At 40.7% G+C, this 13,976-nt stretch overlaps 1 protein-coding gene across 1 annotated transcript in view; it reads right to left on the bottom strand.

Annotated features, from left to right (window-relative positions):
- Nucleotides 1–3,141: 3,141 nt before the first annotated feature.
- OSBPL10 (oxysterol binding protein like 10) overlaps nt 3,142–13,976 on the bottom strand; it is a gene marked incomplete at its 5' end in the record, with an annotated part of 39,139 nt that continues 28,304 nt past the window's right edge. Inside the window, 4 exons of the mRNA XM_010175666.1 lie at nt 3,142–3,246; nt 4,030–4,183; nt 5,818–6,000; nt 7,445–7,631. Coding sequence (XP_010173968.1) covers nt 3,202–3,246; nt 4,030–4,183; nt 5,818–6,000; nt 7,445–7,631 — 569 coding nt within the window. The remainder of the gene's footprint in view (nt 3,247–4,029; nt 4,184–5,817; nt 6,001–7,444; nt 7,632–13,976) is intronic.

The raw sequence follows: 13,976 nt of genomic DNA, 5'->3' as shown, positions 1-13,976 counted from the left end.
TGGAAAGAGAAAGGGCATCCCAGTACTAAATGAAACAAATCTTTTATTCATGAGCACTGTCATTTCAAATTCACAGATTATGATAGAAAGGCAAATCAGAAGAGACTGCCAGAGCATCTTTTAAATGATAAAGGTATAAATTTTCTTTCTGAACATTTCTAATTTAAGAAAGAAAAAGGTTGCATAGGCTTTCTACAGGTGTGCGCAAAAGAATCTGAAGTACATGGAGGGTTTACATTACAATTCAGAGTGTACGTTGCCTACCTGAAAAGGAAAATATGTACTTGCAAGTCCAAGACAGCTATTGGGACAACCTACAGAATAAGGCTTATATTGACTTGTCAGTCCTGTAAAATATACTGAGCACGTAACTAGCAAAAAAGGAAAATGACACTTGTGAATCTTGTTCTGGAATCTCTCCCCGCTGGGATCTGTTCAGAAAGGACTATTTTTAAGTTTGCCTCTCCCAGGTTACTTTGGAAAACAAAGAGTGGTAGTGGGATGATCAGGGGATTCTTCACAGCATCAGAACAAAACAGAACATCTATCAGAGCACAAGTGGAATGTTCGCGGCATGCAGAAACAACCAACCATGCAGACAGAAAAAATCTTCAATAAATTACAAGCATAAAATTATTAAAATTTCTCTTTAAAAGAACAGCTACAGCACCTGTGTAGCCTCGACAGTCATACCATCACAGCTGAAAGAGGTCTACTCTTCCGGAGAGCAGGCCTGCAGGCCTGACAGAGAGAGGTTCTCCATGGCTATTCTTAGTGAGCATGTGGCTTGTTCTTTGGTGTGTGAAAGTCAAAGTTCTGGGAGGATGTTCCACTTGCTTAATTCTGCATTTTCAATCGTTCTCTGTGAATACTTCTAGTTACTTATCAGACTAACCTCTAGAACGAGAGTGGGTCCATTATAAAGTGAATTCTTGCAGGTGATAAAGTACGCATGTTCCTGATGATGTTTGGTGGTACATCAGTGATTACTATGACAGCATCATTTTGGTTTTGTTACAGAAAACATCAGCTATTCCTAAAAATAACGGTATTTTTTTCCTCTTTTTTTTAAAAAAAAAAAGTGTCAGTTACAAAACCAAGCTCATACAGTCCACATTTTTTTAAAAAATAGGATTTAAATAATTTATAACATGAATCTTTCTAATGTGCAAAAAAAGGACATACAAGCAGACAAAGTAGTATTTAAGAGGAAAAAGGAGCCCCATCTTCATTACATAGGGATCTGGGGTTCAAATGCAAAGATCTGTTAAACATCATGTCCAAAGGAATAACTAATAGCATGTTTCCTTGCTCCATTTAGCCTTTTGAATCGCTCAAGAGATTTTAACATCTATCCAAAAGAAAGTAATATAAAATGCAGGATGCACAAGAACAGATATAAGCAGTGCTCTGACCTAAATATATTTGTGTAGCATCTCTAAAGCTTAAGTTAATGTATTAAGAAAGCAGACAAAAGGCACAAAATCAATCGGTACTGCAGAGAGGTCGAGAGGTCGGCATCCATGCTGCTGGCTGTCAGAAATACAGCGGTTTCCTTACGGGGCGCCGACGAAAGCAGCACTGAGCAGAAGTCGGCACATTTTACATTTGCCTTTTGTTGCCACTTCTCTCAAAAACATCTTCACTTTCAACAAACACAAACTAAAAAGCAACAAAGCCTAAACACACTTGCAGAATCCACTTTCTTAGTGTCACAGTGGTTACCTTACAAAGCAAGATCAAGCTACGGGATGATTTACTTACTTTTTTTTTTTTTCACTTCACAAATTAGATCCCATTTAGTTTGTTTCATTGATAAAGTTATTGTCTCAATGTAATAATTTATTAAATCGTTACATCAGAAAATAATTCATCTGAGAAAGCTAGTTATATCATCTCTATCGTTCATCCAAATATTTCTTTCAGAAGCAATCAACTGGATCACAAAAGCAAAATAAATCAAAATACAGCTCTGCTTGGAGCCTTAATATGGAATTGAGGGCTCTGACCAGACGAGCTCTGTCTGGTTTCCTGGAGCAGTGTACAGAACCCGCTTCTCGGCTGCTGGGGAAGGCTCGGGGCTGGCACAGCAGGACAGGACTCCTCCCCAGCCTCACCCACCGCAGTGCACAGCCCGGCATGTGAGCGTGAACGCATCAGCGCTGGTTTCACTCAGAAGGCCAGGCTGTGAACGGGGGTGGCTGGCACAGCCCAGGGGCCTGCTACGCCTCACCTACGTGGGGCTGGACAGCTGAGGTGAGGGTGAGCTGGAACCCCACCACCACCTCCGCCAGAAGGGTTTAGCAGAACGTGTAACCCAAAAGCATCAGCGTGACAGGAGCCAGAGAACACGGCACAGCAAGATCAAAGCTACCAGAGCAGCTGGCCCACTGGTGACCAGAGATCCATCAAACAGCTGCAAGTATGAACAAACGAAAAAGCGAGGACACAACGGGTTAGTGTGAACAACGGTTCGGAGAAGGTATTGCTACTTCTTGTAAGATGGCAGAAAACTCACACTCGTGTCAGGACACATGCTCTGACGTCAGAATCCCGAAAAGCGAGCGAGCGAGCGAGCACGCGGTCAGTGTATCATTCTGGTGTCGGTCTGACGTCAGAATCCCGAAAAGCGAGCGAGCAAGCACGCGGTCAGTGTATCATTCTGGTGTCGAAGTGAGTTACTCAATGACTGTTTAGACAGACTGAGTGCCATTAAGTGACACGTCACATTTGAAGTGCAAAACATTTTTGGCAAAAGTGAAAAATAGAAAAACCTTAACCAGTACTAATAAAAAAGTATTTTCTTAAATAGTAGCACAGGGCCTGATCCTGCAAGCACACAGCTGGGCTGAGCCCAGCCGGAGTTCTATGCCCTAACACTTAGAGGAAAAGGTCTTTAAATCACTGTTAGTGTTTATACTTGCTTACATGTAGTGTAAATAATACACACACAAGCACATACACACTGCGTGTACATATGTGTGTATATATGGATGTGTGCGTGGCTGTGTGTATCCATACACACAAAATGGCTCCTTAATAAACTTGAGCTTGTGGTTATTTTGAGATGCATCATTCACAGTATATAGCTTCTCGTTTGTATCTTCTGATAACAGGACCTATTCAATGACATCTTGAACATATATACTGTATCATTTTAATGCCTTTAAGGTAAAGTTATGAGGCAACTGCTCTATCCCATCAGTGGGTCTTCCAGAGAGGATTCAAGTATAGCCAACCATCGCCCTGCAAGAAAATGAGGGAGAGTTTACAAACAAGGTTTATACATACTGCATCTGTGTATGTCCACATAAAAGCCAAAACGCTACTAATCAACACAAGAAACCATCCCTGTCATCTGAAAACGCTGTGCTTAATGAATTTACAGGTCATCTGGGTGGGAGGGAAAAAACTAGGAGGAGGAAGAGAAGCAATGGGAAGGTGCAACAGATGAACTGCTGGTTTAAATAGCTGCACACGCTGGCTAACCTAACAACATGGTCACGTAATAATTCCCTCAGTCAGTCTTATTTCCCTTCCCTCTCTCCTCTAAGAATGGGCAAAGACAAACTTAGTAAAATCTGTTTCATTTCAAGCAGATGAAGCCCAAGTCTGTGTTTAAGATGTCCATGCTCACTTACATTGGACAAGTATCCCTAGATCATGTTCACTGTAGTATGCTGAGATGAAGATTAGTAGGGCATGCGAGTATACAACATTTGCAAGAGTAAGGTGTAAATTTTAAGGTAAAAAAAAAAAATAGCCTTAAGTGCCTGATATTAGGTATCAAAAATTCAGGTTAAAATAAATCTAACTGAAGGAAAGTGAACAAGTTTACAATGAGGACATGGAAAAATCCATTGCTCTTCTTTTAAGAGCCAGACTCTGGCAAAAATAGAATTTAAAACAATCACTGGTATCTAAAAACACTAGCCCATGGTAAAATCCACAAATTTCTTTGTAGTAGCATCCTCCTAGATGGATGCAGAAACATGCTATAGGGTCTTTAAAATTCGACAATGAAAGTACCTCTTTGGCAAAGTATTTTGGTTTCCACGGCACTGCGAGAGCCACACGCTGCCTCTCCTCTGCCCGCTGTCTCTCTTCCAGGCGGTGCTTGTGTTCTGTTGCTGCATCGATATTCCCCTCTTTCAGAGAACTGGTGACGTGCTGCCAAAGGTGCCTGCGTGGTGGAGAAGCAGCACAAGCGACGGAGTGAGAACAGTTCTGCCACAGCCCAGTGCCTGGCTAGACAGCCGTGCGGTGCGGCGAGAGGCAGAGCGATGCCGTGCTCTCCGTGCCAGTTTTGCAAGCCACGCACACAGCTCAGGCACCATCACTCTCCTGGGATATGCATCGCGTTTGTGGACCAGATTTTCAGATTTCCTCAACTCCCGGTATTTTACCACACAAGTTAACTTTCTCAGTGGCCTTTGTTCATGTTCCTGACTCTTCACAACCTGAGCTTTTTCTCAAAGATAGATGTATTTTTATCATTTTCTGTTCACATTCTTTACTGATGATCCACCCCCAAAGAACATACACTTATTTGCAGTTAAATTCCTGAATTACAAGAGAATGTTAGCCAAAAGCCAAGAGTACATTAAACTGGGACACAGACTGTTCTCACCAGGTCACTAACAGAGGAACTGATGCACTGATTCTAGGGAGCCCTTCTAAGATCTTTGCTCTATATTCCCAGTTAACAATAATTATCAGTATATAACTAAACTTGTTTTTCACAGGACTGACTGCATTCAGATGCAGTGCCTTCTCGCACTGTATTAGCCTAGCAGAAACTTTGCCCAGAAAAATACTGAGAAGAAACAGACTGCAGCTTTCATATATTTCCAGGTTGTTTAAATGAGTGTCCTGGTTTTTGCTAGGATAGGGTTAATTTTCTTCTTAGCAGCTAGAAAACACTGTGTTTTGAGTTTCTGCTTTATGGTCTGATAAAGTGCACATCCTGCAGGAACACTGGATAGTTGTAATTTGCTTACTAGTATCCAAAATACAATAAATACATAGCAGAGCTACTGGTTTCCATTTACTCCAACCTTTCTGTTCCTAAACTACAGGGGGAAAATGAGTTTGTGATAAGCAAGCATGTCTATAAAGTAGGAAAATGGTATCTGACCCCGCACAATAACAAGACACACCTTCACCTTTGTACAATAAACAGAACATATTTACAGATAATAAAATGAAGCTTAACTCATGTTTTTAAATCCTCCAATAAAACATTCCTAAATTCAAGAAAAATACCGATTTTTCTGAAGATAAATATTTGTCAACAGTTATTTACAATGAATAACGGAACAAGTTTTTTTCTAATGTACCTAGTCAGAGTTAGTCATGTGATGTTTAAGGCTGAGAGCTTTAAAACTGTGTGTGTGTGTATTTGTATCTCACACTGCATCACATTTTATGTATTTTTATACATATATATATATTCTAAAATATATAAACATGAAATTCCTGTGTAAATTATAAGATGCCACATTACTTGCACAAACTAATTTGACTACCATGTTACAATCACCCAAAAAAGCAGGTGAAAACACTGCATTATCATTTTCCAAATGCTCATTGAAACACACACAAGCACTTTTCCCCCTCTACAAAATTGATGCGTATGTCACTAAAATGTAATTTAAGTTCCAGAGAAGCAATACACAGCTTCAGCTGTTTGTGCCCAGGTGCATGTGCTGTGGGAAGCGAGGCGTTTTTGAACACCACCGTTATCTCTGCAGTTTGCTTCCCTGTGCTGTTCCCAGGTGAGGTTCAGACACGGAACACTAACGCCTCTGCCCTTACCTGGACTCCAGTGGGCCTTGCTTTGCTATCGGCCGAATCCTTTTCCTGATAACAGGCAGCTTGGTCGTGTCGATCACTTTGGTTTCTCCGTTGCTGTAAGTAAATTCCAGGGTGCCATTCCATTCTCCCTGTGCCTTGCAGACAATGGTGTTAGTGGGATTGTGTTTCACTTCAGCTGTAACCCTGATTCAAGAGCAAAGAAAACAAAAGACCACAGAAATAACTGGTACTGTTTATTAGCAGCATATGAAAGCACTACCACAGCTCAGGCTACACGCAGCTTTCTATAGCTATAAAGTGATTTTTCAAGCAAAGTACTGATGCTGTCTCCAAAAAGAAAGACTCAATCCAAGCAAGCTCTGCTAACACAAAAATAGATTTTGGACAACACTCTCCCAAAGCAGAGCAGTAACCCAATTTAAAACTCTGAAACTCAGCTCTAACCCAGAATTGTTTACCTCATCAGCCTGAAAAACAACCCCTGACATTCATGTGACATTTTCAGTACACGTTATTTTCACACCTGAACATAATGCTGTCAGATACCTATGTCAAAGACTTCAGGTACCTTTTTCTTCTCTAGCTCTACAAATTTACTTCACTGCTGCAGACAGGCAATGATTCAAGCTACCTCAGTGGTCCAAGAACTGGTCTGACAGTGAGCAAAATCGATAGGTAGGACTGGAAAAGCAAAATGCAGGGAGAAGTTTTGTGTGTGCGTGTCTATGAACACGCACAAACGTGCTTCAGCAAGCCATGTCAAGTAATCTGTAAACTCATTTTTTAAATTATTAAACTTATACAGCACCTTCCCCAGTACCTTCCCCAATTTTCACTCACCCCAACGGCACCAATTATTAATCTACACCTTTTAGAAAAACCTCTGTCAAAACAGCCCATGTTGATATTTGCCCAAACACAATATTGAAATGGTTGACCCACGTATAGAAGAATAATTACAGCAACTGAAACAAAAGAGAGTTAACTCTGCAAAAGCACAGCATCCCAACAGGCAGCACAGCCTTCTCACGGACACTGCTACTGTCCACAGCAGGACAAGAAAGGGGTCTCTATATGTTAATGACTGGGTCATCAGCTTGCGCAAGGAAGTAAGATAGGAAGCTATCTTGCACAGTGCCTCTTCACATCCTTAATAAAGGGAAACCAAAGACACAAAAATAGTATTTTCATCATCCAGAATTTCAGTGCAGAAGTAGGACCCCCCAATTGGGAGCTACCACTATGGGCAGTGACACTTTTGCTTCTCTCCTCCTTACAGGAACTCCACCTGGAACAGCAGTTCACCCACAAGACTCGTGCAGAAGCAGCAGCTGATGTAGCAGAGAGATTTCTATGCACATTTTTCTGACCCTGCACTTACAGCCATTTTTACAAGCAACAAAGTCTGGAAGAATACATACACTTTAGTTTAATGAGAGAAAGATATCCAATTCAGTTAAATGACAGAAACTGCTCTAAAGCTGGAAGTCATCTCCGACATTAGAAGGAAAAGAAATTCAGGTATCTGTCTATAAAATATTCCAAGAGAAGAACTGCAGAGATGCCCAACAATCTTTCCATTGAAATCCAGTAGCAGGTAACAAGAATAAGGGAGTAATTCCCGTACCTGTGGACCTTCCCTCCGTAGAACGGCTTGGTGTGGAATGTGACCGTAGCAGAATAGCCCGTTCTGGCACAATTAATGTTGACTTTCCCTCCAAGCTCCACCCATGGGATGGTAAGTATCGAGCGAGCATAAGCACTAGGTAGGGTGAAAACATATTCTTCTTCATGTTCCATCAAGTAAAGAACACCTACGTAGAAAGAAGGTTGAAAGTGAAATTATAAAAGTTAACTGATAAAACTTGACAGTCACTGACCAATTACTGTCATCAAAATGTACTTCCACAGAGAGCACAACGTGCAACTCGCCTTGCAGGAGGGCACTGGCTGCTAAGAAAAAAAAAAGTCTGCCCTCTGGAACAAGTTTCTTCAAACGTTTTCAAAAACACCCATTTTGAATGTGTACTCTTGGGGTCCTTCATGGTATCAAACGGCTTAGCAGAAAATCTGACCAGATTACTTATTTTGTGTTACTGACAAACAATAAACTGCTAAGGGAGGGGGGGAAAAAAATAACATTTTGCTTGCAGAAAGCCATACTGGAATATTGAGATGCTTACTCAATGTCGTATCATAATTTCTCTCCAGAAAAAACAGGCATGGACAAGGACTCTTCAGTTCTCCATTCAATCAGACACCAACCAGGTCCTCTCCGCTAATTTCTTACCGTTATGCGTTACATTTGTCGGTGGGAGTGAAAGGCTCTCTCCAGGACTGCCTGGATGCAACTAGGAAACATGCTTAAGGAAGCCATCTAGAAAATCCCTAAATTTACTCCTTCATTTCCAAATGCCTGGTTTCCCACACCAAAGTCTCACATAATCAACAGGAGGCCACCAGGGCCGCTGCTCTATTACTACCAAGACCAATGTCTTTACCGTGCAGAGAAAATTAATGGCAATTCTATTTCATTCTCAAAAAGTTTCTCAACGCTCAGCATTATGGGGTTGGAAATAAAAACAACAACATGCAGGAGCGGGGATTTTTCACAATTATTTGGAACTATGAAGACAGTTGCACGTCTGGTCAGATCTCAGCTTCCCTTGAGGTTACAGGTACAACTCTATCCCCACCATAGCTGTACTGTGGTCTTCAGGATGACAAAGAACAGAACATATAGACCAGGTAAAGAGCACCTTAAACCTTGCACACAGAACCAGACCATGCCAAATATCTGTTGTATATTTTTGATTAGAGTTTTACACTCTTTTGTGTCCCATTTAACAACTGCCTAAAGGCAAAAATTATAGCTTTGAAAATAATTTTTTGCAACAGAGATTGAAAATAACCATGACAGGAAGCACTAGAACCCAGAAATATCTGGGGGGAAATCAGGAAAATTACCTTGACATAGTAATAGTATCTGTTTAGAAACAAGATGAGCTTGAGCCACTTTGCCTTCACCCTGGGGCAGGTGAAGAAGACATTAGTAGCGGTATTGATTAGATTGTGTATCTGTTTCAGGCAATAACGACACTCATTTTGCAAAGTGATCTGACATGTAATGATGAAAAAGCACTAAACAGGAACAAGGCACTACTACTGCCAACATAAAAATATGCCCTTAACACTGTCTGAAAGCACAAACCTAAAAAACATCCAGAACTTAAAAGCACGGGGCTCTAACAGAATCACCATCTTAAATATCGGCTCCAATTAACAGAACTAAACGCGGGCACAGGAAGCTCTGCAGCTTGTCACTTCTGCCTTCTGAAACTGTTCCACAGGAAAACACCTTTTGCAAACCGCAACAGTTTTCTGCAGTTGTTCTCAGGACTTCTGCAAGCTCAGCCTGCGAGCGACCACACAGCCAGTGCTTCTGAAACTCCAGCGAGTTTGACACAAATGAGGTGGAGAGTGCAGAAGCACAAACACAGAAAAGCCATGTCTTCAAAGGACCTTTAATCATTTTGCCTTGGCAAGTCACAAATTCCACGTGTCAGGACACAGCTGGAACACACACACACATTTTGCCTCAAGCTTCCTCAGCTCCATACCCGCAGGTGAAACCCAGCTGAACACACTGCAGGAAACCACCCAACTCACTCGGGACACACAGCCAGGAAGAACTTTTAGTCAAAAAGATGACTCTGCTTATCAAACTCATTAAACAGATTCTATAACAACATTAAACAGTCAAGGAGCCTTTTAACTAGATGATGATATTCAAAAAGGATCAAAGAAAGCTAATGGGTACTGATCAAATGCAGAAAGGAAACCTGACAGTCTGCAGTTGGGCATTTTCCACACAGAGAACAACAGGTTTTGGACTCAAGTCTGTCAGCTTTCCTTTCTCCAACTGCTCCCATTTATTCTCCACCTTCTTCATTACAGTCACGGGCAACAGACATGTAGCTGCAGTCAGCTGTGGGAAATGGCCTGTGGTGCTACCCATGAGGTCACGTTTCCCCAGCCTTCATGGTCTGAGCACAGACACGATCCTCACAGCCAAAAAGCACAGTCTGCCTAAAAGCACCAGCTTCCAACGAGACAGTTCTGTGGGTTTTGTTGTTGTGAGGTTTTTGTTTATTTGTTTGTTGCTTGTTTTTTAAAGACAAAAGGTCAAATAGCAGTATGGTGGGCAGGTGTGGTGCTCACTGCTGGGGGAGAACCTCACTGTATTTATGAACCACACCTTCACGTGAGCTTCTCCAGAGCCTCCTACTTCCCCAGGCCCAGCCATTCTCCTCTGACCATCACCGCACGTGCTCAGGTGAGAGGAAACTGCCACGATAAACACCATTTCCTCCTGGGTCACTATAGGTTTGCTTTTGTCTCTCTGATGGGATGGAAAGGTTTTTTCCTCCATACTCAAGTGGGAGGGACGCAGAGCTCCGATGAACACTGCTAAGCACACTGAAAAGTGAACAGCAAATAACAGCAGTGACCTTCAATGTAAATATTTAACCACCACAGCAGGTTAGATATTAAAAACTGAACCCAGCTCTCTTGGCAGTATTTTTAGCACTTGGTAGCATATTTTCTTAATTCCTTAAAAACCTGAATAAATACATTTTTAATTAAGTCCTCTCTCACTTGAAGTATGACTCCAGCTCAATAATTAGAATCTCGAAAAGAAAAAAGGGAAGATTTGAAATATCAACAACTTGATACTACTTCTAGTATTAACATGACTGTTAGTTCTGTATTCCATCGTTTGTAGAGTCCACATGAAAAATCTCATTTACCTGCAGCGTCATGAAGGCTGCAGCTGCACCACCACGTCTGAACCGAGGTCTGTGCTCTCTTTGGGAAGAGAAACTCAAAACTACACTGAGAGTCAACATTTGTAACTGCTGCCACAACCTGAATTCATGCCCTACCCTCCTGAGTTTAAATCTTGAGAAATTAAAGGCAGAAAAACTAAAATCTAACAGTTATTTTTAAAAGCGTTGTGTACTCTTAACATCTGCTCATTAGACACTGTGACTGATCTTTAAAAATATCTGCTGGAAAATACACAGGCTATTTCTCTTCTCTTGCTACCCCACCGTAAGGAATTATTCATTTTTAGTTTAAAATTGGCTATAGGTAAATACACATGAAAAGCTGTAGAAAATTCTCCCATTTTCAGTAACACTTCCTCCTCTCACATCAATGAATGATTCTGGAAACTGCAAATTCCTTTTTTTTTAAAAAATCTTATGTATTTATAGGCAGCTATTACGCATAGATGAATGCACCAGATAGGTACTCTGGGAAGAACAGTGGATTTAGTAATCTGGTTGATTAGAAAAAAAATCCCACAGAGAAGGGTGAAATTTTTATAAACAAGTGCAGAATTTTAAAATTCCCCTTGAAACACCCTTAATGCCATGTACTCTTGCTTTTGACTAAGGCAATGTATTCACAGTCATGCTCCTTTCCACAACTCCTCAGCCCACGTTAAAAGTAGTGATGTTTGTAGCATAGAATTTTCCCTGCTTGACTATTACACGTCCCTCTCTGATGCTGCAGCTTTGTGAATTGATTTTCCAGTAACATACATTGACAAAATACCCAGAGGAAGCTCTGGATCAATGAGCTGCAGAAGAGGCATGTGAAATGTAAATGCTTCGCACCGACTGCACGGAGATCAATCTGAACAACAAATGTTAGGTGGGACACAAACGGCCTGGGGCAGTTTCCTGATTTAACAGGCTCTTCTCTCTGTCTCCATGATTCACAACACGGCACAAGCAGGAGTAAGTTCCTACAGGATGAACTCCACACGGGTGTAAGTGCATCCCCAGCCAGGCGGGTTCGCGTGGGAAACGCGAGATGTCAGACCCAGGCTCTTTGGTCTCACAAACGTTCCCGCTGCGCCGTGCTGCTCGTTTGCCAAAGACTGGAGCCATTTGCTAAATTAAGTCATAAGTGCCATGCCATAAGGAAACTGTTCTGAAACCACTGGGAGAAAAAATATTAATACAAAAATTAGCACTAGGGAAATATTTTGGTAGCTCCAGTTGCATGGAGCAGTCAGTCTTTGAGACTGCTAAATTAAAAAGTTGCTAATAGCTCAGGAACAGAAATTATAGACCCGTATCATCTATAAGCACATACACACACACACATATATTTGAACGGGGGGTGGGGAGGAGAGAGAGAAAAAAAAAAAAACACATTGATTGTTTTCATTTAGATTTACCCTGGGAAGAGCACTGAACCTTCTCCCCTACCTATCAAATCTTTCCAATGTTGATTTCAATTTCAAAAATAGTTTTTGCAAGGCCATGCCTCACTGGTTTTTAAAGCATTTAAAACAGCAGGTGTGAAAACCCAAGACGTAACGAGCCACTTGATAATACAGAGCAATCCACTTAAATGTACTTTATGCTCTCAGCAAAATTAACCCATGAATCAAAGGTGGCACTTTTTTTTTGATTTTGCTGCTGTGGAACAAAATACAAGAGCAGAAGAGGAACACGCACAGCCCACACTGAGGTGTGCTCACCACAGCCTTTTCCACTGAAGCTTCCTTATCTTACAACCAGTATCTGTTTGAAGATTCTTTGTACCACATAAAAAACATTAAATATTTACATTGACTCTCCCATCCCTTGCTAATTCAAATCTTAGTATGATTCCATTCATTGCACCCTCTTCCTCTCCCTCACTCTCTCATTACTACATAATTAACTAGAATTAGGGACTGCACATGCAACACTAAATCTTTTATGCAAAATACCCTCTCTTCTATTCAGAATAGCTTTCTCATGAGGAAACTCAATGCTGACTACTCTGAAGAATGGGGTTTTGTTTTATAGTGAAGAAAAAGTTGAGACATTTCATTAGCAAGACAGTTTTCGACCCCTCATAACCACAGATGAAGGGATGACATACAAAACAGCTTCTCACACAGATTACCAGCAGTGCCTTCCTACTCATTCTGCATCTCTGCAACTGATACTTTGAATCAAAAAGCAAAAATTACAGGTAGGAAAAAAAATAAATCTTAGACACTTTGAGGTGCAACATACACTATAAATTGTACAATTAAGTTACTGAGCTGTATCCTTTGTATGACAGGACCATACTATCCTCAAATTCACTAATTCTTTAAATTCTTATAGAAGCCTCTGTACTTCCATGGCATCCTATTTCAGCATCTCCACTGCTGCTTCTAACACAAAAGCATAAAAAGCAACATGTTCTATATGTCTAAGGACATTGTTACAAGTTAAAAAAATATGCTTCAAAAGCACCACAGAAACATTACCAGTATATTCCTTACACAATGCAGGTGCAAAAATACAGTACTACTTTATTTCTGTAAATAACCAACTGCAGTAGAAAAAACTTCATTGAATTGAAGGCCACATACAAAACTACTCAGCAGACAGCAAAGTTTTAAAACAAATCAGTGGTTTGTACTCAACACTGAGGTCACAACTAAGTTACAGGTCAAACAAAATTGTTCTGATAAATACCTGAACTAGAACAAGATGGTCACTCCCTACCACTGAATTATCCAAAACAATAATTGCAACTCTCTAATGGTCTGTTGGGAAGGATTTTTTTTTCCCTTTACATACATCAAACAGTACTGAATGAATGTGCAGTTTAATGAAACTACTATAACAACACCAAAATGATTTAAATGAAGTCTGAGAATGGACACAGGTATAGTAGAGATACAGCTTTTCAAGTAGCATCATGCAGAATCTAAAATCCTTACTGATCTAACAAAAAGTCAAAAGCATCCACATGTGTATAAGTAAACTCAAGCAACAGCCAGAAAAAGAGTGGAATGCTCATAATGGAATGAAAAAGAGAAGGAGGGGACAAGAAAAAAAAAAGTCAAGAATAAAAACTGATTAGTTAGGTCATCCGATGCACAGCTGCAAAAAAGAAACAAAGCAGAACCCAGGGATTTCTATGTTTTCTGAGATGTCTCTCTTATCAAAAGCAGGACCAGACACACTTCAATCATTCCTGAGGAACATGCTTAATCTGGTTTTAACAGTTTAAAATAGTAAGACTCTCAAACCCTTCCAGCCAACCTTGTTGTCAGAAAGCTTCTCCCAGTAGCTAGCTTTAGTTTCTACCTATTT

Source organism: Antrostomus carolinensis, unplaced genomic scaffold, assembly GCF_000700745.2.
Source record: "Antrostomus carolinensis isolate BGI_N321 unplaced genomic scaffold, ASM70074v2 scaffold609, whole genome shotgun sequence".
In the NCBI taxonomy this organism is placed as follows: Eukaryota; Metazoa; Chordata; class Aves; order Caprimulgiformes; family Caprimulgidae; genus Antrostomus; species Antrostomus carolinensis.
Note: the sequence above shows the minus strand (reverse complement) of the source record. Positions and strands in the feature narration are given on the sequence as shown.